We start from the raw sequence: 27,309 nt of genomic DNA, 5'->3' as shown, positions 1-27,309 counted from the left end.
AAATTATTTTCAAGATTACATCCTTGTGTTTGGGGGGTCTAATCAGGAGCTCATAACACATTGAGGGAGGTCCTAGGCAGATTGAGGGAGGCGGGTCTTACACTGAGGAAGGATAAGTGCAAATTTCTAGTGGAGAAAATAGAATACCTTTGCCATACTTTTTCTGGGCAGGGTGTCCGTCCAAGGTCGATCTATTAGAAGCGACCAACGACGCTCCCATTCCCCATGACAAGGATCAATTACGGTCGTTCATGGGTTTCAGAGATTACTACACCAAATTTGTTGAGTGCTTTGCTGGTAAGACCAAAGTCTTCAGGATTCTTTTGAGGACAGGGTGCACTTTTGTGTGGAGCGATGTGGACCTATGTGCTTTTGATCTCAGTAGCAAGGACAAAGCTGTTGATGCGAGTGCTTGTGGTTTGGGGCCTGTGCTTTCCCAAGTGCTTGAAGGTGTTGAGAGAGCAGTGGCGTTTGCCTCAAGCTTTTTGTCGGAATGTGGGAGTAACTATTCGGTCATTGAGCGCGAAGCTCTGGCAGCGGCCTGGTCGGCCGAGTATTTCAGGACCTTCTTGTGGGGTGTGGATTTTTGTTTTCGTACTGACCATAAACCCTTGGTCAAGGTGTTGATTCATGGCGGTGCAGGTAAGGGCTCTGCGAGACTGTCCAGACTTGCTTCTAGGCTTCAGGAATATCACTACTGTGAGGCTCACATTCCGGGGTGGAAAAATGCACAAGCATATGGCCTGTCTTGCTGTTGTTGAATGGCACTGGTGAGCATAGTTTTGGTTCGTCTTGGGAGCAAGATGGTGCTGTGGCTTCTTTGGGGATATAGAAGAGTTGGTTGTGCCTTCTCAGCGGATGAATGGCGCAAGTTCATGGATCAGGACGTTGTTCTCGAGTGAGGAACAGATGTTGGTGCAGGGGGAGCAGAGGGAGAGCACTTTGGCTCCCTCAGTAAGACTGTGTGTGAAGATCTTGGATCAATTGAGTGTGAGTGAATTTAAAGTCCTCATAAGGAATGACAACTTTTTGCCACCTGAGGACTTGAGGCCCAGGATTATTAAACTCGCCCATGAATGGCACCTCAGTCAAACTATGACCAAAAAATGAGTGCAAGAGAATTTTTGGTGGCCTTGTATGGATAAACAAATTACGTCCTGGGTTCTAACGTTTGCAGAAAAGAGACTCAAAACTGGTAGTTATGCCGTTCAGGGTCACAATGAAGATCCTGGTGTCCCCTGGAGTACTGTTTTTTAGACTTTATTGGACCTATGCTGATATGGAGGAAAGGTTAAGGAATGCCTTGGTGCTGATTGATGCACATTCTAAGTGGCTTGTCATCAGATTTATTTTAGATGTTACGACTAGGAAGACTATTGACCAGTTGAAGGCCATTCTTCAAGAAGAGGGGTTACCTCGTATCCTGGTCATTGACAATGACACTCAACTTGTTTTGCATGAGATGAGGGCCTTTCTTGGCAAATCTGATATTATCCACCACCGCACGGCCCTTACAACCCTCAAGCAAATGGCACGGTGGAGCGGGCTAATCGCCTGGTGAAGGGCACCATTTCCATGGCTTTATAGAGTGGGGAGGACGTTAGGCAAATGGTGAGTGAGATGGTTTGGGCCCATCGCACCACTGTCCTCAGTGTGACAGGGTTTACCCCGTTTGAGGAGAAGCATGGTAGAAAGCCTGGCACCAAACCTTTAACAGCATGGCTGGTGTTTCCTAATATCCAACACGGTGGATGGTGTCAAGTTTTATTGCAAGTGTGTGCGTGCCGGTGACTGGGTCAACTTCAAACATGGTAGACATTGCAACGGCTTGTCTAAATTCTGGGGTCCCTTCAGGTTGAGTTAGGTCTTTGACAACAACATGCTTCTCAACACTGGTGACCAGTAAAACAAACTCAAGGTTGCGTTGTATCGCAAGGGGGAATGGGTGAGGTCTAAAGCGACAAAACCTGGGTGTGTTCGTTCTGGTGACAGATTGAACGGGTTCATGTTGATGAGTGATGCGGAGTTGACCATCAACGGGTCACAGGCCAGGAGATATGCTGCCTCTGGGAATGCTTCCACTTCCTTTCCCCGTGACCTTCCTTCTCTTGTGGGTGGCAGAGTTGCCCGTTCTCCTAGGAATTGCAGACCACCTCACTATTTGGAGGATTATGTCCAAACATCAGGAGGGTTTTTCCCTTTATTCTCAGTTCTGGTACTTTGCTCTACTTACTTTTGCCTCCACATTTACTTGCTCTGTTTTTTTTCCCTTTCTGCATTTTTGTTTTTCTTTGTTGGGTAGAAGGGAGGGGGTGTGTTGGAGTGTTGCACTTGCATTGTGCAGTGCTTTACTGTATTTGCCTCCAGTGTTCTACTGCTCTGGAATGTCATGGTTGCAGGATTCCACCAGAGTCATTTACTCCGTGGCTGTCAGGGTGGAATCATACTTCGTGTTGCTTTGTGCCAAGAAAGCTTTCTTATACCTTCACTGTGTCTTGCTGTCACTATCACAAGGTCCTTCTTGAACTGGGGAAATGTGGGAGGTTGCTGTAGGTGGATGGGGTAGTGTGTTTCAGGCTTTGGCAGCGAGGTAGTTGAAGGACTTTCTCCTGTTCTAGTCTTGTCAGCTAGGCTGATCGCAGGTGTTTTATTGGTGCGTGGAAGGGTAGAAGTGTCATGTTCTGCGGCATCAGTGGTGCGAGGCTATCGGCAAAAACGGGCCTTCGGCATTAAAGACTACATTTCCCGGCATGCCGTGCATACGTCACGCAACAACGTGAGATGCGCGCGCAAACCGGGAAATAAAGGGCTGCTGCAAGCGGTGGTGAAACGCCGATAATTCGTTACTGTGGAGGCGTTCTTGGTACATGAACAGGTAGCGGTAGGATTCCTGACTTGTTTCCCAAGTCCTTCGTGACCGTGAGTAAACTGTTCTCTTGTGGGTGCGAGGCGTTGGTTCCACCGATCCCAACAGCGCACCCAGCCTGCTGTGTCGTCTTGGTGGTTTCTCTCGGCTGAGAGAAGCACAGGTATCTCAGGCATTCAGAGGAGATACCGAAGGGTTTGTTTGGGCAACTTCGGCCACAGGGATAGAGACCCTTGTGTGTGTGGCAAAACCCTGCTAAAACTGCTTTTGCCCAATATTGTAAATACCTGGTGCTTTGATTCAAAGATGAGAAGAGTGGTGCGATAGGACTCATACGTGTGAGAGTAACACTGAGCCTCACAATCCAACTAAACGGAGCCTGAGCACTCAGAACTATTGTGTGTTCAAGCTTACAGGGGGAAGATACTCCATTGTGTGAAGTGATTACAAGGTGCAAACACGAAGGAACCTTCACTCCTGTATCATCTTTGTGGATTCCTTCTACATGCAGGGTTCATTATTATTTACTTATCTCGTTTATTCAGGAGACATGAGGGGTATTGAAGTATTGGAACAGTGAAGTACCCATACAAAGGGATTTTGATGCATAGTAAATGGTATGTGTATTACAACCTCACAACGATAGCCTAGAATTGCTTCTACCTATCAGAGGGCATTAAATGTGTATTGTTTTGTTTTCACAGTTGGGGATAGTTCCTAATACCTCCTCAAGCTACTGTCTCCATTGGATTTGGTCCTTTGTATTTTCCTTTACAGGTATAGCCTCATCACCTTTGGGTGTTTCTTTTAAGGGTCAGAAAGAAGTTGACATTTATAGGTTAAGGGAGGTGGGGTGATCTAAATCCCTGTTCTTTGTCATTTCAGATCTCCCTCCCCGCTGTCCCCTTCCTTTCCCGCCCCGGCTGGACTATCTCGGTTGTCTGTATCATTGCATTTGGACTCTGGGGTAGTTCATAAGGGGCGGGTATTGGACTCTCAGCACAGCCCCGAAGAAGCCGGAAAGCTGAGCCTGATAGAATTATCGGCCCAAGAATTTTGCCTCTTCTTGGCAGTGCTGAGATTCTGCAATGACTACCTTAGAGGAGGTCATGGCTGCTTTGGCCTTAGTCCAAGTGGAGCTGGCAGCTTCCAATAGAGAAGTAGCTGCCTCAAGGGCTGAGAATGCACAATTACGAGCCAGGGTAGATAGATTGCCCACTACTACTGCAGCACCGGGGCAACGAGTGGCTCATCCCCTGCTACCTCCGTGGTGGTTGAGATGCCTGCACAAATCCCTCTAGCTCCACCTGAACGATTCTATGGGGATAACAAAAAGGTACAAGTATTTATGACGCAGGTCCAGTTGCACTTCATGTGTAAGCCTAAGATGTTTGCTACGCACCAAGCGAGGGTTGCTTTCCTTATTTCGTATCTAGGGGGGGAAGCAGCACAATGGGCGGTTCCGATAGTTAGAAGGGATGACCCGCTCTTATATCATTGGGATAATTTCCGGGAGGAATTTGAAAAAACCTTTGATAGGAGAGCTGAAACCTTCACGGCAGACAGGGAGTTGTTAAAACTTAAACAGGGAGATGCTGATCTGGTTACCTATCTAAACAATTTCAGACGACTAGTGGCCGAAATGGATTGGCCCGAAGCCAAGAGATCAGCCTTATTCTATCAAGGCCTTAGTGAAGAAATGAAAGATGTTCTGGCCCACATAGACCCACAACCCCGTACATGCTGCGCCCTGATAGATCTCGCCCTACGCTTGGACCATCGAATGAAGGAACGGAAAGGGGAGCATAAGAAGAAAGAACGAGCTGTTATGCCATATGAACAGGCGAGTAGTGGAGACAAAACGGTTACATCCCCAGAACCTATGGATATAGGAGCGGTGCGAGCCTCTTTAACCGCCAGTGAAAGGGAACATAGGCGCAAACAAGGACTATGTTTATATTGTGGGAAAAAAGGACATTTCCTACGTGAATGCCCGGTGAAACCAAAAGCGAATCGGTTTCGGGGAGGACAAAACCTTGCAGGAATCGCAGACAAGGAGACGGAAAACTCCCAAGCTTGACGGCAGACGAAGGGAGGCCCTCAAGCACTCATATCATCCCTTCCCTTACCCCAAAAACGGTAAATGAGAGGAATCACCTCTTTTTGGGCATGACTATGTTGATTGATGAGGTGAAGCAAGACATTCGAGTGATGGTTGATTCAGGGGCTACCGGATGTTTCATGGATATTGCCGAAGCCCGCCGATTGGGAGTACAGCTAGTCCCCAAAGAAGTCTCGAAACGGTCTACTCGGTCGATGGGAACGAACTGCAAGCGGGACCCATAAAATACCATACTCTGGAGTATGAGGTTACTCATAATCACACCCACCATGAACACCTGGCGTTCAACATTATTGAAGCCCCACAATATGGGATCATATTAGGGCTTCCGTGGTTACAAAAACACGATCCTGAGATAAGATGGACCACAAAGACGATCCGGTTTCTTTCTCCCTATTGCTTGGAACACTGTCTCTCGGGGGTCTGGAGCCCGGCACAAACGTTATCGTCTTTGCAAACGATAGCCACAGCAGCGGACAAAGAAGTGTCCCTTCCCCAGTGTTACGCTGAGTATGAAGCAGTCTTCAGTGATAAGGAGGCTGAGGATCTTCCTCCACATCGGTCGTATGACTGCCGAATCGACCTCATCCCTGGCTCTGAAATCCCCAATGGGAGAATTTATGCTCTTACCCTACCCGAAAACGATACATTGCGAGCCTATCTGGATAAGTATCTGGCTCATGGATACATAAGACCGTCTCGATCCCCTGCAGCATCCCCGTTGTTTTTCATACCGAAGGCCAATGGTGAAAAGAGGTGCTGCATCGACTACAGAGCGTTGAATTCCATCACCGTGAAAAATCAGTATCCATTACCCTTGATCCCAGTGTTGCTGGAACAGGTCCGTGCCGCGCGCATATACTCTAAGCTAGATTTGCGTGGTGCATATCACCTTGTTCGCATTAGACGGGGTGATGAGTGGAAGACGGCATTTAAGACGCGGTACGGGCTCTATGAGCATCTGGTCATGCCCTTTGGGCTCTGTAATGCCCCGGCCGCATTTCAATTCTTCCTAAATGAAGTGCTTCGCGAATATTTGGATCATCATGTTGTTGTTTATATTGACGACATCCTCATATATTCGAATTCAACTGAGGAACACGTGACACATGTGAAATCAGTGTTGCAAGCGCTACAGAAGCATAATTTATTCTGCAAAATCACCAAGTGTGAATTCCATGTAACAACGGTGGATTTTTTTGGGGTAATGCTTACTCCATCGGGGCAGGTGATGGCTGAGAGAAAGGTGCAGGCTATTGTGGGGTGGCCTCGTCCAAACAACGTCAAAGACATCCAGAGCCTGTTGGGGTTTGCCAACTTTTACAGACGGTTTATATCCGGGTTCTCTGGAATGGTTTCACCACCCACTCGGCTCACGAGAAAAAACGTACGGTTTGTGTGGGATGAAGAAGCACAAACCGCTTTTGACAGGCTAAAGATCGCTTTCTCCACCGCACCGGTATTGACCCATGCCAATCCCGACATCCCTTTCATTGTCGAGGCGGATGCTTCCGAAATAGCACTGGGGGCTGTGTTATCACAAAAAGATGTCTCTACAGGCACGCTCCATCCTATAGCCTACATGTCACGCAAGCTCAGTCCCGCGGAAATAAACTATACGATCGCGGAAAAGGAGCTGTTGGCCATTCGAGATGCATTCGTGGAATGGAGACACTGGCTGATGGGAGCTAAGCATCTGGTCACGGTCTACACCGACCATCGGAATTTGCAGTTTCTACGGGCCGCCAGACATTTGTCTCCCCGACAACTCCGATGGATGATGTTCTTCGAGGAGTTCCGCTTTGTTGTTACATTCCGGCCTGGTTCTAACAATAGAAAGGCGGACGCGCTAACAAGCAGAGAAAACCTCCTGCTTCCCTCAGAGAAACCCATCCGATCTATCGTAGAACCGGCCAACGTCATAGGAGTGACCCAAACCAACGATTTTTTGTCAGGAGAGAAGTACAGACCTGTGTTTGGCGCACATGGCTTAGACACCATCCAGAATGGAAGATGAAAGATGGCATACCTATGAAAGGAAAGCAGGTCTTAGTACCCACAAATACGTTGCGTAAAACAGTGTTCTCCTGGTGCCATGAAGTCCCAAGTGCCGGACACATGGGTTTTATCAAAACGCTGGAGAAAACCCAGAGACAATTCTGGTGGCCTTCCATCAGACCTGATTTAAGCCGTTGGGTGGCAGAATGTGTCACCTGCAATCGGATGAAAACGGACAGACAACGGCCTCAGGGATTACTGCAGCCTCTGCCCACTCCGGATTATCCGTGGGAGAGGTTTTCAGTAGACTTCATAGTGGGACTTCCGAAGATCAAGGCAAAACAGCCATTGTAGTGGTTGTGGATTTCCTGACTAAAATGGGCCATTTCATCGCCTGCACACAGGTGCCCACTGCGGGCCAATTAGCTCATTTACTCCTTGTGAACATAGTACGGCTACACGGCCTTCCCAGGGACATTGTATCCGATCGAGGGGCCCAATTTACTGCCCGTTTTTGGAAAACTTGGTGTGCCGCATTGCATATAACTTCTTCGGTGTCCACCAGTTTCCATCCGCAATCGGATGGGCAAACGGAGAGATTGAACCAATCTCTGAAACAATATCTCCGATGTTATGTGCAGGATAGCAGTGACTCTTGGGTGAATTGGCTGTGGGTGGCGGAAGTGGCCTATAACAGTACGCAACACGCATCCACTCAACACACACCATTCTTTTGCTCATATGGGCATCACCCTAGATTCACCCCTATGCTTTTACCGAATGACAATGTGAAGCTGCCAGAGGTGAGGGACAGATTGTTGCGGGTACGCAAAACGCTTTTGGATACGCGCAAGAATCTGGCACAGGCCAAGGCAAGATACAAACACCAGGCAGACAAACATCGGAAACCCAATCCGGTGTATAGAAAGGGGGACTTAGTGTGGTTGTCCACCAAACATATCAAGTTCAGGAAACATAGCGTGTTCAATCCCCGGTTTATTGGGCCTTACCGGGTGTTGGGGCACGTAAATCCGGTGGCTGTTCGGCTGCGTTTACCTGCGCAGTTGCGCATTCATCCTGTCTTCCACGTTTCCCTCTTGAAGCCCTCCAGGTGTCCTGTTCGTAGGGCTCCTTTGCCTATCTGGGTGCAGCAGGATAGTGAGTATGAGGTGAGACGGATCTTGGACTCTAGATGGGTGAGGGGTCGACTACAGTATTTGCTCTCCTGGAAGGGGTATGGTCCGGAGGAGGATTCCTGGGAGCCAGCGGGTGCTATTCGGGCTCCCCGGTTGGTGGCCAAGTTTCACCGATTGTTTCCGGATAAGCCGCGGGTGGGGTCAGCCCCCCTTGTGAAGGGGGATGTACTGTCAAGTTCTGCGGCATCAGTGGTGCGAGGCTATCGGCAAAAACAGGCCTTTGGCATTAAAGACTACATTTCCCGGCATGCCGTGCATACGTCACGCAACAACGTGAGATGCGCGCGCAAACCGGGAAAGGGCTGCTGCAAGCGGCGGTGAAACGCCGATAATTCGTTACTGTGGAGGCGTTCTTGGTACATGAACAGGTAGCGGTAGGATTCCTGACTTGTTTCCCAAGTCCTTCGTGACCGTGAGTAAACTGTTCTCTTGTGGGTGCGAGGCGTTGGTTCCACCGATCCCAACAGCGCACCCAGCCTGCTGTGTCGTCTTGGTGGTTTCTCTCGGCTGAGAGAAACACAGGTATCTCAGGCATTCAGAGGAGATACCGAAGGGTTTGTTTGGGCAACTTCGGCCACAGGGATAGAGACCCTTGTGTGTGTGGCAAAACCCTGCTAAAACTGCTTTTGCCCAATATTGTAAATACCTGGTGCTTTGATTCAAAGATGAGAAGAGTGGTGCGATAGGACTCATACGTGTGAGAGTAACACTGAGCCTCGCAATCCAACTAAACGGAGCCTGAGCACTCAGAACTATTGTGTGTTCAAGCTTACAGGGGGAAGATACTCCATTGTGTGAAGTGATTACAAGGTGCAAACACGAAGGAACCTTCACTCCTGTATCATCTTTGTGGATTCCTTCTACATGCAGGGTTCATTATTATTTACTTATCTCGTTTATTCAGGAGACATGAGGGGTATTGAAGTATTGGAACAGTGAAGTACCCATACAAAGGGATTTTGATGCATAGAAAATGGTATGTGTATTACAACCTCACAAACGATAGCCTAGAATTGCTTCTACCTATCAGAGGGCATTAAATGTGTATTGTTTTGTTTTCACAGTTGGGTATAGTTCCTAATACCTCCTCAAGCTACTGTCTCCATTGGATTTGGTCCTTTGTATTTTCCTTTACAGGTATAGCCTCATCACATTTGGGTGTTTCTTTTAAGGGACAGAAAGAAGGTGACATTTATAGGTTAAGGGAGGTGGGGTGATCTAAATCCCTGTTCTTTGTCATTTCAGATCTCCCTCCCCGCTGTACCCTTCCTTTCCCGCCCCGGCTGGACTATCTCGGTTGTCTGTATCATTGCATTTGGACTCTGGGGTAGTTCATAAGGGGCGGGTATTGGACTCTCAGCACAGCCCCGAAGAAGCCGGAAAGCTGAGCCTGATAAGAAGAATGTTCATGTATGCAGTCCTGGTGTTGAGAAGTGCCATGTATGTGAGGAGTTTGAAGGTTAAACTTAGTTCGACTGGAAGCCAGTGGAGATCGCACTGGTGTTGGGTGATGTGACTGCAACGGGGGATGTCGAGGATCAGTCTGAGTGCGGCATTTTGGAGAGTCTGGAGTTTGCAAAGGAGTTTCTTGGTGATTCTGGCGTGGAGTGTGCTGCTGTAGTCCAGTCTGCTGCTGCTGAGTGCATGCATGACGTTTTTTTCTGGATTTGGTTGGAATCCATCTGAAAGTCTTTCGGAGCATGTGGAGGGTGTTGAAGCAGGTTGAGGATATGGCGTTGATCTGCCAGATCATTTTGCGCAATGAGTCTAGTATGATGCCGAAGTTTCAAGCGTGGTCCGTCAGGGTGGGGGGGATTTCCGAGGGCAGAGGGCCACCAGGAGTCTTTCCATGTGGATGTAGTGGAGCTACAGATGAGGACTTCTGTCTTTTCTTAGTTGAGTTTCAGGCAGCTGTTCTTTATCCAGGTGCCAACAGCTTTCATCCCTTCTTGGAAGTTGTTCATTGGTGAGGGAGAGGATCAGCTAGATATCGGTGTAAGAGACGATGTTGAGCCCGTGGTTCCTGATGATGGTTGCGAGGGGGGGCCATGTAAATGTTGAAGAGGGTGGGGCTCTGGGGCACTCCGCAGTTGGTCTCTGTCCGTTCCGAGAGGTAGGGAAGGAGGGAGGTAGGGAGGGAGTCTAACCTGCTGAGTTCTGTCGGTGAAGAAGGAACGTATCCAGTCAAGGGCCATGCTGGGGATGCTGGCGTCATGGAGTCTGGCGGCTACGGTGCGGTGGGATACTGTGTTGAATGTTGCAGAGAGGTCCAGGAGGATGAGGGTCGCCCTGGTCGTGGAGGGAGTGGATGTCGTCGGTTGGTGGCAAGTAGGGCGATCTCAATACTGTGGTTGCTGTCCAGATTGGGAAATATCCAGGATGTTGTTGGCTTCGATGGAGTTTGCTAGCTGGGTGTTGATGGCCTTTTTGATGACCTTGGCTGCGAAGGCAAGCAGGGAGATGGGCCTCAAGTTCTTGAGGTCCTTTGGGTCCTCGAAGGGTTTCTTTAGGAGGGGGTTGACTTCGGCGTGTTTCCAGTCATCAGGGAAGGTGTTGGTCTTGAAAGAGCAGTTGTTCCTCCAATTTAGTTTGGGTGCAATGGCAGAAGCTGCTTTGTGGAAGATGTGGTGTGGGCAGGGGTCTGATGGTGCTCCGGAGTGGAATGCTTTTCATGGTGTTCAGGGTTTCTTCTGTCGTTAGTGTGATCCATTTGAGCAGGGTCTGTTGGGTAACGTCGCATGAGGGGCATCTGGAGCGGTGGGGTGGTCTTGGTTGTCGAAGTTGTTGTATATCATCTTAATCTTGTAGGTCCTGAGTCTGTTGCTGAGGTCTTAGGAGGGTGGGACGTCTGTTGCTTCGCTGCAAGGTTTGGCAAATTCCTAGATGATGTAGAAGAGCTCTTTGGTGTTGCGTGCGTTGGTGAGGATTCTGTCTTGAAGGGATTTCTTCCTTGTGGATTGGATGAGTTGGTGGTGTGCGGTGGTGGCTGCTTTAGAAGCGGCGCAAGTTTTCGGGGTTTTGTTGTTCCTTAATGTCTTTTCGAGTCGTCTGCAGGAGAGTCTGTATTCTTGCAGTGTAGGGGTGAACCAGCTCGCTTTCTTGATGTGTCTTCCTGGCTTTCATGAGGGGGGGCTAGTGTGTCGACTCAGTAGAGTGTTCGGTAAATGATGTTTTTTTTTGACGAGAGGTGGATAGAGGATCAGAGAGGTTTGATGTTGAATTCATGCATGAAAGTATTTTGATGACCTTTTCTGAGATATTTACAAACTTGGTCCAGTTTGCAATGTTTTCAGTTGTACAGGATTGTTGTTGCCCTTTTTGCTTGACGAGGGGACGTGTTTAGGGAGGCCATCTTTGGTTGGTGATGTAGCAGTTGGGAAACCATATTTGATAAAAGGGCCATCTTTGGTATGGAGTGAGGAAGTGAAGGGGTTAAGAGTTCAATATATGTTCTTTTGGAAAACTCTTCATAGTGCTCGGCAGAGGCTTCAGTTGAACTTTGTGGGAAAATGGAGGTTTGCTGTTTGATAATATTGAAAAGGTCTTTAGGTCTATTTCTAGAGCGGTCAAGTGCTCATAAGAACGAGGATTTCTCTCTGTAGATATGCTTCTTGGATTGTAGGCGTTTAGATTGAAGAAAGAGATGGGTTAGCGAGGGTTGTTGTCTCCAGGTTCTTTCAGTCAACCTAAATTGTCATTGCTGCATGTTAAGGTCTTTATTTTACTAGGATCTGGAGTTGATGCTTCTCTATTCTTGAGTTATAGTTAGGTGATAGTGTCTAGAATTTCTGTCATTTTTGTGTTGAAGTGGGAGGTAAGGTCATCGGCAGTAGTAAGGTCAGGTGGAGGTAGAATTTGGGAACTGATTAGGGATTCTTAGTCCGATTGGGGGATTTGCTGCATATTCCTCACCCAGTGCTTGGTAGATTAGTTTGGGTAGGTTGCTTTAGTTTGTTATCATTGAGTTCAAATAGAATGTCCAATCTGACTAGTTAAATGAAGCGGCGGAGCTGATAACGATATAACAAAGAGTAACCTGGTCATTGTACTTGCAAAGCACTGTCATTACGAAGTTCGTAAACTTTCTGAGAACACAGAAAAATAATCCATACTTCACCTATCTCAAGTAAGGTACTGCCAACCAAACAGCTTTCAGACCCCGCAAAAGGCAGTTAATCTGGGCCTTATGTCACCCGCATGGGGGTCGAATAGTGAAACTAAACCGGCTTGACACTCACTGACCCTCCTCTTCCCGTGTCACATGCAAAGCATTAGCCAGCAACATAAAAGCCTATCCGACTCACTCCCCACAATTGAGAGGAAGCGGCTCTCGCCAGCGCACGATTCTATTGACACGGCGCTCGTGCTCCGACAGTGGCTGTCCTCTTCTGATGGCGCCCTGCTAGCTCGTGTGCCCCTTTATACCATACTGCCTCCCTGACCAATGTACGGGTAACCCATTTAGGGGGATTCTAATCCACACAGCTATTTCTCTGACAAGCTTGCCCCTCACAGCGGGGTGAGGCCGGTAACCGGCACACAAAGCCCGGCCATGCGGGCGGCCCAGCGCCCCTAAACGTAGCCCTGGCCACGAGGAGGAAGACAGGTTGGGGTAGGGTCTCGGAGGGTAGGGGACACCCTGGTGCACACACCTCGCAGCTCCGGCTTCCTTCCCTACGGGTAGTGGCGGCAGCACTGCCCCCCACTCATTTCCTCCAGCGGCGAGTGTAGCGCTCACAAAATGGCGGCCGCGCCTCACGCTGCTGGCAGCCCGCGAGCCTGTTTGATGGCACTTTCATGTAGCCGCCGGCCGTTTGCATTGCGCCTCAGATCTGATGTATTAAAAACATTCAGAGCCGCCTTGCCTTGGCCCCAGATTTTTTTTCCCGTCTGTTTGTTGTTTTCAGGACTCAAGCTCTTAATGCGGGATCAGTCCCACCGTGACGTCATTGCTGTCTGCCTCAGTTTACATATTTGGTATTTTTTTCGGGTCTCGTAGCTAGTGTCACCCCCACAGCCCCGCTTCCGCTGTTTACGCTACAATTATATTAATTGTGGGGGTTAAGCATGGTGGTGGTGTTGGGGAGAGGATATATCCGGTGTAGAAGAAGCCTTAGAGGTGGGATTGTACTGCTGCACAGAAAGAGGGAAAGAGAGTGGGAAAGAAAGAGAGTGGAAGACCAGACGGAAGTAAAAAAAATAAAGTAAGAGACAATGGATGAGAAACAGAGCGACAAGGAGGGAGACAAGTGTGGAAAACTTCATGGACAGCAGAAATTGGAAGGGGGGAGCGATGGAGCGACAGATGGAGTGACATAGAGAGGGGATCAGTGCGGGAGAGAGAGGAGACAGAAAGTAGGAAAGACAGAGAGAGACACACAGTTATGTAGAGTGTGGGAGAGAGCTTCACAGAAAGGAAATATATATTGTTATTGATAATATACTACTAATAATAAATACTAGTAGAGCAGTATGGCTCTCACTTTATTTCACAGAATGCTGTGAACTGTGACTGCTGTAAATAGCTGACTTGTATAGTACATGCAAGGAGACCACAAGAGGACGAGGGGGAGCGGCCATCGGTTTCCAAACAGCTGCAACAATAAACGACCCCAAACACGTGGACTCAATGAGATTGTATCCAAGTCCGATTCACTGATTGCATTTGAACCGAAAAATAAAGCGCTTTCTGGCACTGCGTGGCGCTGCTGACAGAATAATCTCTCGAGCCCTTGTTCCTCTCCGTGGAGAATGGGGGTTGCATCTCGCGGGAGAGAGGGTTCTGGGGTGCACTTGTTTGGCACATGAGCACGGGGTGCATCATCAGTGCAGCGGGTGCAGTGACACCGGGTTACGGGAGAAAAGGGTCCCACTGCCACTTGTTTACTTTCCTCAGTTTTCAATGAGGAGATGTTTTGGAGGTGTTGGGGGGCATTCACAATTGAAAAATACATTTTATTGCTAATAGTTGTAAAAACAGTCCTCATGTAAGTATGTAATCACTGTGTTTTGTCATTTATGATCTTGAAGTGACTACCTGGCTGTTTCCATTGAAAAAGCGGTACAATATTTTCAGGAGTGGTTGTGGCGCTTCTTCCGCCTTTCACTGTTTCTTACTTTACCCCCCCTTTCTGTCCACTGTCTTCTTTTTTTGTTTGTTTTCTAAAGCACTGAGATAGTTAGCTCGGATGTAAAGTCTTTTACTAAGATGCGAGAGCAGAACAACCTGTCAAACACCAGAATGCAAGGATTACATTTAAATGTATAATCCGAGAGGTACCAATCATTAACTTTGGCAGAGACGCCAAGTCAATAAAAACAATGTCTTTAATCCGATTGAAGGCGTGAATGAAAGTTGTAACGAACTAGCGACAGAAGGGGTAAAGCAAACAGTCTCTCTCCCCCCCCCTCTCCAGTTCCTGAAAATGAAATGCACCAAACAGTCTGGTCGGAGGAGTGAAGGGGTGTTTGTTGGTGTTTGTTGGTGTGTGTGTGTATGTGTGTAGGTGTGTGTGTGTGTGTAGGTGTGTGTGTGTGTGGCTCTGTGTGTGGCTCTGTGTGTGTGGCTCTGTGTGTGTGTGCGGCTCTGTGTGTGTGTGTGTGTGGCTCTGTGTGTGTGGCTCTGTGTGTGTGTGTGTGGCTGTGTGTGTGTGTGTGTGGCTCTCTGTGTGTGTGTGTGGCTCTGTGTGTGTGTGTGTGGCTCTGTGTGTGTGTGTGTGGCTCTGTGTGTGTGTGGCTCTGTGTGTGTGTGTGGCTCTGTCTGTGTGTGTGCCTTGTGTGTGGCTCTGTGTGTGTGTGTGTGTGTGGCTCTGTGTGTGTGTGTGGCTCTGTGTGTGTGTGTGTGTGCGCAAATGCAATAGGTCTCGCATTCGTGAGAGATTAAGCTATTGGCATTGCCATTTATTTATCTGTTTTCAAAACCAACACATAAATGACAATTTTGTAATTTACAATGCTAATATCTCTAACTTTTGCAAAGGCAAGACCGTTTCTACTCTATAGTACTCACAAATCACTCTACTACTCACACTCTACTACTCTCTTCACACTAACTACTACTATCAATAATTACTACTACTCACTAAAATACTACTTACAACTATATAATACAGTAATACTCTGCTTACATATTACTCTATGATAATCATTCTAATAATCAACTACACACTCTCTACTGCTCACTTTCTAATACTCGCCATTACTCACTCTACTACTAACTGTCAACTTCTTACTTATTTCTACTAACTAACTTTCAAACTCACTCTTTACTACAACTCTACTAATAATACTACCCCTCTGTAATACTCTCTATTCCCTTTCTGTTACTCACTCTCTACTACAAACTAGAAGTACTCTCTACTAATGTCTGTGTGTGGCTCTATGTATGTGCCTCTGGGTGTGTATATGTATATGTGTGCAACAAATAAAAGTACTACTCTCACTACTACTCACTATACTACTCTAGTACTTATAATACAACTTTCTAAAATTAACTAATAAGTCCTCTACTCACTGGCAACTCACTCTATACAGCTAACTCAACTCACTACTACTCACACAATTACTCCCAAAAAATTATTACTCAATAATACTCCCTATTAATGCCTATTACTCTATAGTACTCACTACTACTCTACTGCACACTCTATACTCCTCTAAAATAAAACAATCTACTAGTCACTGTTAATCACTCTACAACTCACTCTCTACTACTAACTCTCTACTACTCATTTTATAATACCCTACTTACACTATACTAATAACTATATCTACAATATACTACTCACTCGCCACACCTCAAATACTCTATAATACTCTAATACTCTCTACTACTCTACTCACTAATAGTTCACTACTAATAACTTTCTACAATATGAATCCCTATTACACTATAGTACTTACTACTACTCTACTACACACTATATAAAACTATCTACTACTCACTATTACTCACTCTACTACTAACTCTCTAATACTCAATTTATAATACCCTACTAAATCTATTCTAATAACTATATCTACAAATTACTACTCACTCATTAATACTCAATATAATACTCTGTATTATAACTCTCTAATACTCTACTACACTTTACTAACTACTCACTCTACTACTACTGTAAGCTACTCACACTTTACTCAATCTCTACTACTCTCTAATACTCTCAATTCACACTCTACCACTAACTCAACTAATCACACTCTAATACACCCTCTAACTACGGTCTACTACATACAAGTCACACTCCTCACAACACACTAGACTACACTATCCACAATTTTATACTCACTCTCTACTACTCTACTACACTCTAATACTAAAAAGTACTAACTAACTACTGCTCTCTAATATATAATCTATTTTAAGTCATTCGCTACTCACTATACTAAATAGATATACTACTCCATATACTATCTACAACTCACTACACTACATCTATTTCTATCTACTACTTTTCTTTACTCACTACTACTCTGTCTCTACTACTCACTAACTCCTACACGCTCTCTACACACTATCTACTACTCACTCTATACTACTCTCCACTAATCTACAATACTCACTAACTACTATTGCCTACAACTCACTCCTACTCTACTCTATACAAGTATACTCTCTATTAATCAACTAGTCACTCTCTACTAACTATAAATCACTGCTAATACTCTCTTCTACTCTCTAATGCTTACCTATTGCCATTGTAAATGACAATACCATATATTTATCGGTTTTAAAAAAACAAACAATAAATGAAAAAAATAACATTTGCAATGCCAATAGCTCTAACTTTAACAAAGACGAAACCATTGCATTGTAAATGCTTGTTGTTTATGACAGCTATTTCACCGCCAATACGGCCTTTACTGTGGCAGTGAATGAATGAGAAGCCCAGTAGAGTGAGGTGATCAATAATAGAGGATGACTAGTCATTTATCCAGGATTCAATTAGAAAACAGATGTCAGTTTCATGTAGTGGGATGCTTGACTGCCGACTTAAAGTTTAAGAGCATGCAGTTTATTGTGGGTTATGTTCTCAGATGAGATTGTTCTGGTTTAATGGTTGTGAGCCGGGTGGGCGATTTAGTTGGAGGAATCCTACTTATGCCAAAAATAACTGCGTTTTTAGATTAGCAGGGTTGAGTGGGAGCATTGTTGTACATGGTGCTCAGCTTTTCCGCTTACAGCTTTGACATTCCATTAAGGCTGCACCTACGCTTAAGATGGTACTGACTGGAGGGTCTTGGTTGACCAGGGGTTGGGTGTAAGGTGGCGGAGTGCATGTCTGTGGCAGGATGAGTGCTTGCCACAGTTGAGTGATCGGAAAGTGAGTTGGAGCAAATTGTGGTGTCCTTTGGTAATGAGGTGATTCCCCCCAGTATTGAATTGATTTTAAAGTCAAAAGCCGGTGAATAAGGGCATCAGTTGAGAGGCAGTTGGATATGAAGCAGAGAGACGGGTGGGGCAGCTGTGTGTCATCATGAGCTGCAGTGGGGGTTATGGTTCGATCTAGCCCGATGTGGTTGGAGGTCTGTGAGGATTGAAATGTGCTAGTGGTCTGGTCAACTATTTCATTGATGCATTTCTTTGTGTGTCTTTCAGTATTGGCAAACCGCTTAATCAGATGATGCCTCTGCCAGGTGCTGAGTTGGTGACGAGGCCCCTGCAGCTCTATCGCTATTTGCTCCTTTGTTGCAGACAACTGCCCTCCGAACACATACAGCACCATTATAAGCATGCAATACGACAGGTATGTCCGTACATCTAGAGGGCTACTGCCATACAGAACTGACAGCCCCCCCCATAACTGCTTGCATGTTTTAATTGCTTATTACCTGCCAAATGTAAATGTATCTATTTCGCATTTAAGCTGCCTTTTCTGTTTAAACCAAATTATAGGTGTTCTTTTCAGATTGATGCTGATTTCCTGGCAAATTTGAGAATGTATAGGATTTATGTGGCTCTTCTGGCAACAGGAGCCTGATATGACGTTATTTTTGGCAGGTGGGAAAATTGTCCATGGGGATTATTCTTGCCCTTCATCTGCCACTATCTACCCTCAACGTCATGCACCATCCCCATGCTTGGTTTGAGGAACAGATTCATGGGCCTTCTCCTTCAGAACAAGCAGACCATGCCCAGACTAAGGCGTACAGTTAATTCTGTTCATCGGGTGGATGCCAGAAACCTAGCAAACAACCTTTGAGAAGTTAGGTGTGAGTAGCGTAAGTGAATAGTGAATGCTTCCTTGAGTTGTGTCAGTAGATCACCACAATGAAGACGAGTTCCTGACAACTCTGTCTGTATGGACGTTATGCTTACCAGGCAGTGTCTGAAGGCATTCTGTCCCCTTTTTGCTGCAGCTGTCTGCCCTGGTGGTCATCAGCTGAAGGGGATGACAGTTCTTCTTTTCAGCTTGAGGCACTCTCTGGTATAAGTGTTTCCTCTTGATGTGTAGCCAGACAGTATCTCTGCTATAGCCGCGTGGGAAAATGATGGTTGGTGGAGAGGGAGATACGATGTAGGTATTTAGGGAAATTGAAAGAAGATGTTACTATCGAATTGACAGGGAGATGTGGATTAGAAGATATGTGTGTATGAATTGAAGAGAGCGAAGCACATCTAGGACAAGAGAATGAGGGAGATCGAAGAGGAAGGATAATGATGCTCGGATAATGGAAAAGTAGTGGCTGCACATCAGAGAAGCAAAATCACAAACGTGTGTGGAAAGAAGGACATGGAGAATGAGCAACATCATGTTATGTTATGTTATGTTGCATTTATAAAGCCCTCAGCTACTCAAGAGTATCCCGGCGCTCGCATTCTGAAATCAAACAGCAGCATAAGAGCAGACTGAAAAGAGCAACGTTTTGAGTTTTTTTTTAAACATCAGAGGATCTTGAATGTTCTGCAGGGCAAAGGCAAGTTATTCCAAGCCAGCCCCGCGCAGCGCAAGAAAGAATTGCCGCCCAGGCGCTGACGCTTGAAACGGGGAGTCTGAAGTAAAAGCTGGTTGGAAGAACGTAGTTGTCTCCCTGGTTTATAAAGGCAACTCTGGCCTGCAAGTAGACAGGGCCTAACCCATAGAGGGCTCTATGTACGATTGTTAGCATTTTAAATTTAATGCGTGATGCCATGGGAAGCCAGTGAAGAGCACGCAGGTGCATCCGGACCTACTGCCTGGCAGATAGTCCCTTCAATAGTCTAACAGCCGAGTTCTGGACCACCTGCAATTTCCTCACTAAGTAGCCAGGGCAATCAATCAGCAGTGCGTTCGCATTGTTCAGATGGGACAAGATCAAGGCGCAAACTACCGTTTCCCTGGCACACCCCGGCAGATAGGGAAGAAATTTCCTCAGGCTTTTTAACACGCCGAAACAGGTGCCAGCCAGTTTCTTAACATGCGTAGTAAAGTTAAGATCTTCGTCAAACCAGACACCTAGATTTTTGGCAACACCTTCATTCTCCAATGGACAAGGGAAGTCAGAGGGCCACAGCTTCTCCCTAAAATTCACTGGGAAGGAGCCATACAGTAACACCTCCGATTTTCCTTCATTGCATTTTAACTGCGCCTCTGCGAGCCAGAGAAAAACTGAGGATAGACAGTGCTGGACAGATTCAACCGAGTCGTCCTCCTTAGGCCAGGTGAACAACAGCTGAGTGTCATCCGCATAGGCCATCACTTTCGCCCCCAGAGACTCTGCCAGAAAGACGAACAGAGTCATATATATAGAGATTCTGTAAGGCTTTTGGTCAGTTATAGCACTGGGTGCACTGCCTGTTTATGCGCACAAAAGTATAAGGTACAAGATCTCTCAGGTGCAAATCGGCGAGTGGGAAGGCCTTAAAACCACTCAGATTGAGTAGATAAACTACCAATTTCCTGACTGACTGGGTTGCCGATGCACTCAAATCACAGTATACAGATTGTTATGTAACAATACAACATATAGTATAGAACACAGAATGACAGAAGTCTTTAACAGAAACTTCAGTGGAAGGGTAAATCGTGGAGTCTTTTAAAATCAGAAGGTCGCACAGCTGGTGGTAATTCCGACCCAGCCGGGCCCGTGACCGTCGGCGTGTAGCGCGTCCTCTCTCCGGCTGTGTTCCTGTTTGGTCCAAACAGGAACACAGCCGGAGAGAGGACGCGCTACACGCCGCTCCCGCGTTAACACAGCCTGGGGTTTCCCGCCATTCTTTCAAAACGTACCCGACATGAACGCACAGCAGTACACTTAAATAGAACAGTACCATGTTCTACGTTTTCAACATTTTGAATCGAAAACGCTGTGATCTCCGGGCACCACAGAAATAGATATACAAAACATTGAACTGAGAACCTTACCCTGTTTTCTCAATTTCGTTTGCACACCAACGGTCACGGGCTCGGCTGGGTCGGAATTACCACCAGCTGTGCGACCTTCTGATTTTGAAACAGCCATCTAGCCCTGAGGAATCGCGAGTGCGATGAAACACGTGTCGGCTGGCTGTATACTCCATTAAAAGACTCCACGATTTACCCTTCCACTGGAGTTTCTGTTAAAGACTTCTGTCATTCTGTGTTCTATACTATATGTTGTATTGTTACATAACAATCTGTATACTGTGATTTGAGTGCATCGGCAACCCAGTCAGAGTCATATATATATGTTGAAAAGAAGAGGGCTAAGTGATGACCCCTGCGGGACCCCAGTTAGCACCGGCACAGGAGCAGACGCACATGGGGGAACCCAGATCTGCTGTTGTCGATTGTCCAGAAACGAACAGATCCATTTCCAGGCCGAGCCCGAGATACCAATCTCGCGGAGGCGCTTGAGAAGCATAGCATGGGGCACAGTATCGAATGCCGCGGAGAGATCCAGCATAATCAGTGCTGCTCTCCCGCCGCGGAGAGATCCAGCATAATCAGTGCTGCTCTCCCTCCGGCATCCATCATATTATGGATAATGAGGAGGCTGAAGGATATTTGTTGGCAGAGTCTCATCGCATTGCTGACTGTTTTTAACAACCTGACTTGAGTAGGTCTTCATGTCTGATATATATGCGTCATTCTCAGAGTGAAGGCGGGTCAATGATTACACCACAGGAAAGCAAACAGGGTGCAAAATATAGCAATGCAGTCTGTAGAATATAGCTTGTTATCACGATATGGTTGTACTTTGCCTTCATATCAATATTCCTTGGGATCCTGATCCTGGGAACCTAAAGTATGACAGAGTCATAATGCCATACAGCATGTAATGGATACAGCAGAAGGATATGTGGACACTGTGGTTAAACCTTTTATGCTGATGTAGAAGCCTAGCTACCAGACGCCTGGAAACACAGCTTCTCTAAAACCTAGACACATTATGCCTGCTGAAACTATGCAAAGGTACTAATGGCCTTTGTTTTTTATTGTATTTTTTAAGGGGTTTGTGATTCCTTATAAGTAATGAGTTGACGTTTTTTCGCAGATTGTTGTGGCTACGTACTTCTGGAAATAATTTCAAGGGCCTTTGGCTTTTGAGAATATTTTTAATGGAAAATATTGATGTGAACTGTGGAACTTGGTGTTGTTTTCCTGGGACACTTTTCCTTGCAAACCAGTGTGGCGACTGACTGTCACTCTAAATGGAACATTGTATGTATTCTTTTATTTAGGGATTTAAACTTAATTTTCTGATGTTACTTTGACACATGTTCTGATTAATACCTTCTTCGTCATTTTTTTTCACAGATAATTTTTCAGCATTGTGGTTAGAGGTACCCATTCAACTGTTACTTAATATACTTTAAACAACATGCTGCATCATATTCTAAAAATATGCTTATCAGTAGGAAGCTCTTTGAGTACTCAAAGTTCAATATTTGATGCAAGCTATTCAGAAGATTTACAAACACCAAAAGGTTTTGTATTATCGTTAAATATCACAATCTACTAATGAATCATTTTGTATTCCGTTAGTAAATACCAGATGTGTAGGTGCATGCAATGATGTAACTTAACAGGCCACCCAAGTAGAGGATACCAGCATCCAGAGTTCTCTTTTTTACGTTTTTGTCCAATCCCCTTTCCCCCACTCATGTATTCATGCTTAACAGTGCATGCAATCTTGAGAACGTGGGCAGATAGTGTTAGGAGAGGGGATTTTGCTGCTCTGTGATCCGTATTGTCTCTCCAGGATTTATATAATTGTTATTATTAGGCCTGGCATGAAATTCCACTCCACTCGCTGAGTCTGCAGAGTTCTTCCCACTCCGCGCAGCCCGCAGCGTTTTTCCTCGCTCGCCAACATCAAGTTGGCAAGCAAGGAAAATCTTACTCCAGACCACCTCCCGGCGAGTTTCTCAATGCGGGCGGTCACGGATGGGTGCTACTGCTCGCGTTGAAAACCTTACGTTTGCGTTGAGGAAGCTGCCACTCGAATAGACCATCGACTCGAGTGGCAGAAAGATGCAGCGCCTCTTGCGCTGCAAGTGGTGCTGTTCACACCCTGCGCTAAAAATTTGCGTGAACGGCATGTCGTAACACACTCCGCCACTAGCGCAACTCCGCGTAGCATGGAGGAGTTTTTGATCACCGCGGAACTCCACAAACTCCGTCCAGGGCTAGTTATAATCTTGACAGTGTCCACAAGTGATTGCAACTGATTGTGATGTTCTGAGCATTTTTGTGAGCTATGCACGGTTTCTCACTGAGCCCTGGTTGTGTTGTGTTAATGCTGAATGTCCTATCACACTTCCGCTAGTGATGACGTGCAGAGCACGTGTGATTCGCATATGTGGTAAACATGCGTTAATGGTGTCACCCAGGGGTGTTCAAGCTAGGTACGAAAGGACTCGGGCAAATTTTCAGTAAGACCCCAGGTGCCTAGGAAAAGTGTTCTGTCTAGATGAAAAGTGTGTACGTATATATTGCTTGGTCCAGCCTGAGGTTTGGCTCATTTTCTTCTATTGTAAATTTAGTCTTATGTTTGATTTCAAAACTGCAAGAAAATATTTTAAAACAAAAATCAAACAGTTAGCAAGAATTACTTCAACCCCCAACAGAATGTCTACAATATCCAAAAAGCTAGTAAAATAGTTAATATACTTGTAAAATACAAAGTAAAGTAAAACAAGCATGTTCAATGCAATAGGTCTCGCATTTACGCGAGTTTACGTTATTGGCATTGTAAATGACAATGCCTTTTATTTATGTTTTAAAAACTAAAACAAAAATAAAAGGCATTTTTATTTGCAATGTCAATTGCTCAAACTCGCGTAAATGCGAGACCTATTGCATTGCAAATGCTTGTTTATATGTACAAGTTTTCATACAGTGCTTTTATCGGATGGATTTGTGGGAGCTTCACTATTGAACAGGTTTTAGATCACACCGTGGACTCTATTTGTACTATTCTGGACTACACTGTTCTGAGTGCTGCGTTAAAATTATTGCACGTCTGTTACCGCCAAGTGACCCAACTCTGAGCGTAAAGTTGTGTTAATGCTGAATGTCCTATCACACTTCCGCTAGTGATGACGTGCAGAGCACGTGTGATTCGCATATGTGGTAAACATGCGTTAATGGTGTCACCCAGGGGTGTTCAAGCTAGGTACGAAAGGACTCGGGCAAATTTTCAGTAAGACCCCAGGTGCCTAGGAAAAGTGTTCTGTCTAGATGAAAAGTGTGTACGTATATATTTTATGCACAAATCTTGAAAATTTGTCATGAATCCTGTAATCCTGGACTATGGTAGGACACCCCTGATGTACTGTACATGACAAAAGTCATGAGTTTTCAACATGACGTCGGCAGGGTGCAGATGACTGCATCGTGCACTGTTAAGATGAAATCTAACTCAGATGTTCTGGGCAGAGGCGGTGTAGAAGAGCAGTACTGAGCATTCATTAGCGCCGGGAAACCTTCGGGTAGCTGTCGCGCTGTATAAATGCAATAAATAAATTAACAAATAAATAAATATAAATTCGTTCGCGCACACGGGCGCACGCGAGCCCGCGTGCGCTCTCGGTTTGGCCTCTTACAAGGAGGTGGAGTCCGAACTGGTCCATGGGAGTGTTTCTTGGATGTACCGGGCACCTTATGCTTGAAAGAACACGAAACTATGATCTGTATTCCTGGATCAGTGTTATGCATCGTCGGAATGTAACCACGCTACCAAATGACCTGATACGAAGCGCTGTCACAAACCTGCGCAGCTGAGTGAAAATACGATTTTACGCGGAGAACTTTTCTTTGTGTGCCTACTTCCTTTACTTTTAATTTGTCGGATAATAAAATGCATGCTATTATATGTGGAAGTTTTGTCTAATTGTATCTACGTTTATATTACACACATCACAATATGAGGTGTCTACATGAGCTAAAATTGAAGCCGTTAACCATCTCTACACAGCTGAGTTTATCAACATTTGAAGGATAAAAGTCTGAGTCTGCCTCGATTGGAAGTACACCTCTGACCCACCGGTTATATACAGATTGCCCCGGCTGGTGCATTGACACACTGCGCTGTCTAGCAGTCCTTCTCGCTCCCTGCCTGGAAGGCCTCGCGCCCCAGACGTGCTGCTGAACGAGCCAGATGCCCCCACGAGCAGTGATGTCAGTAATTTGAGCTGAAGTCCTCAGTACTCATTGTGCCTGGAACAACTTTGTGAGTCCCATGAGCGCTCTCCGGGGTGAGAGGTCACCAGGGGTACAGTGAAGGGCATGATTGCCACAGTCACTGAAATGCTACATCCAGCAGCTCAGCCAATCCCATTAAATGTGGATGGACAAGCTAGTCCAGACACTTTGTGTGCGACTAATTCGAAATACAATCATTTCACAAAGAACATCTCAAATTTAAAGTTCCATTATGGTATGCTTAAAAGAAATCTGACGGGTGAGCTGATATAGCCCACAAAACACATCTTTGCTTATCTTTTGACAGTATTGTATTGTAATTGCATTAATATAGCGCTTACTACCCCTGACGAGGAGTCAAAGCGCTTTTTCGGCAAGTAGCATGCTACTCCGGAACCCAAGAGGTAGATTGAAAGAAGAACGTGTCCCTCACTTGCTTTCATTGATAATACAGTCTATCTGTTGTGTTTGCTAAGGGGTACGGTTGCAGTTATTCACCCTTTCACAGCGGCCATAGCACAGTTACAACGGCTTTGTCGCATGAGTGGGAAGAATTATGAAAGACGATTATTTTAGCACAAGACCCCTCGGAAAATTGGGTTATAAATGTATTATTTCAGAATTAGAAGGTTTGTTAAAATGCAATTCTATTTTGTGGTTAAAGACCGAAGTGATGACTCCCCGGCTCTGAATCTCCCATCAACCATTAGTTTCAACTTCTCCTGAACGTCTGACTTGGCTCGCGGGTCTGCAGCTTATTTAGCCCCATTTTGTGACCACCCGTGAGGGACAGCAGGAGGTTGCCATCAGACTTAATGGAAGATGCGGGGCAGAGGCAGGCGAAGGGGGGGCATGCGGGGGTGTTGCTTAGGTCAGTACTAATGGGAGCCCATGCAGAAATCACTGGAACACCGAGCACGTGGAATCTGAACTCAGATTACACCTACAAGAAGCCATGACTATTGGCTTTGTCAATGGTGTCGCCTGCACAAAATAAGTAACAAACAACTATTGCTTTGTTGTACAAATATTACAAATGGTTTAGTTCTTGGGGGCTAAGTTGTAGCATAAAACAAAAGTTGCCGACTTTGGAGTTTACGGGAGCAAGTTCGAGGGACAGCACTAGCTCACCATTTTGTGATTGTGGACAAGCTCGTGATCCCCATGCCTATGCAAAAAACCATAAACGTTGTCTTCCTGTAATGCAATTAGTGCCTTCGTAAAAAGCTTCAATACATTAGGGCTCAGATTGCGCTATATACAATTGGCAAAAAAAAATGACACTTAGAACCCTGAACTGCTGCTGAGTTGAGATATTTTTTTCCCCCGAGGGTGACGGCAAAAGCAGAGACACCGATCAGCATAATAAGCCACAAGGACAGCAGATGAAAGAGGAGGAACCTCTTGGGCAGGAGGGTAGAAGAATGGTTACAAAGGCTAAAACAGACGCAGGGGGTAATCTCCTAAATAAATAAACAAACGCGGCGAGAGAAACAGATATCACACTGCACGCAATTAAAACAAGTGCAAGCGGAGCGGACGAAAACTGTAGTTAGGCGCCACTGCTTCAGGACTACACGGAAGTTACCATACAATCAACAGCCAAGAGAAAGCAAGATCAGAACAGCAATGCCACAGGTAAACCAATAGCAAGCGGGAAAACAAATTATACGGAGTTTAAGCCAACATACAGATTACTTTATGTCTCGCTGAGACAGCGCATGCGCTGACAAGGCGGGACCTAAAAAGACTTCTTTTGGAAATGGAATGGGATTTTTGTTGATCACACTTTGAATAAGGGTACAATAAAGAAGATAAAGTGCTGATGACAGTAAGCAGGAGGTGGGCAAATGGGTTCATCGTGAGTTGATTCCTTTAATTCTACCTTTTTATGGTACAATTTGTTTCTTTCTTTGTTGCCTTATTTCTTTCCTTATATATTTGATGAGATATTTGTAAAAATCTGGTTGTCATCCTGAGATACCTTAGGACCACTCAATGTGTTTCTGTGTTTTTAAAAAAAACGAAAATACATTTAGACCTGATAACATTTTCAGCATTTAACATTAATGACCTTTGATTTTTATATAATAGTTATCAAATAAATAATTAATCTTAATGAGCATTGCTAAAAGTCATAACAGCTCTATGAGCCTGTAGTTATCAAGACCTTCCTGTGGTTCTTTGGCGTATTTGTTTGGGTATTTTGAATCATTAAGACTCTTCTTAAATTTCTCAAATTGTGGAGACTCAAAATTTTGAACATTTATTAGACAATTTCTTTACTTCATATGCATCCTGTGGATTACGTCTTTTATTCTAGGTTTCCCATTATACTATTCAGTGGTATTTTTTCTTTTTTTAAATGACATATTTTTGTACTGATTAAATTATTGTGATTTCTAATGCATTGAAATCAAATTTTTTGTAATTCTAATCCATTGACATTTTAAGCGTTGAAATTTTAATTAATCTGTTCTGACTTCATTTTTGTTGAATGTTGATCCTAATCTCCTG

At 45.4% G+C, this 27,309-nt stretch overlaps 1 protein-coding gene across 6 annotated transcripts in view; it reads left to right on the top strand.

Moving 5' to 3' along the window:
• Positions 1-27,309, top strand: part of LYRM9 (LYR motif containing 9) — a 92,472-nt gene that overhangs the window by 52,831 nt on the left and 12,332 nt on the right. For all 6 annotated transcript variants that reach the window (XM_078683540.1, XM_078683541.1, XM_078683542.1 and 3 more), the window contains exon 2: positions 17,784-17,931. In XM_078683540.1, the coding sequence (XP_078539666.1) occupies positions 17,784-17,931 (148 nt within the window). The remainder of the gene's footprint in view (positions 1-17,783; positions 17,932-27,309) is intronic.

The sequence above is a fragment of the Lissotriton helveticus genome, chromosome 3_1 (assembly GCF_964261635.1).
Source record: "Lissotriton helveticus chromosome 3_1, aLisHel1.1, whole genome shotgun sequence".
Lineage (NCBI taxonomy): Eukaryota > Metazoa > Chordata > Amphibia > Caudata > Salamandridae > Lissotriton > Lissotriton helveticus.
The sequence above is the reverse complement of the archived record's forward strand: the minus strand, read 5'-3'. Positions and strand labels throughout refer to the sequence as shown.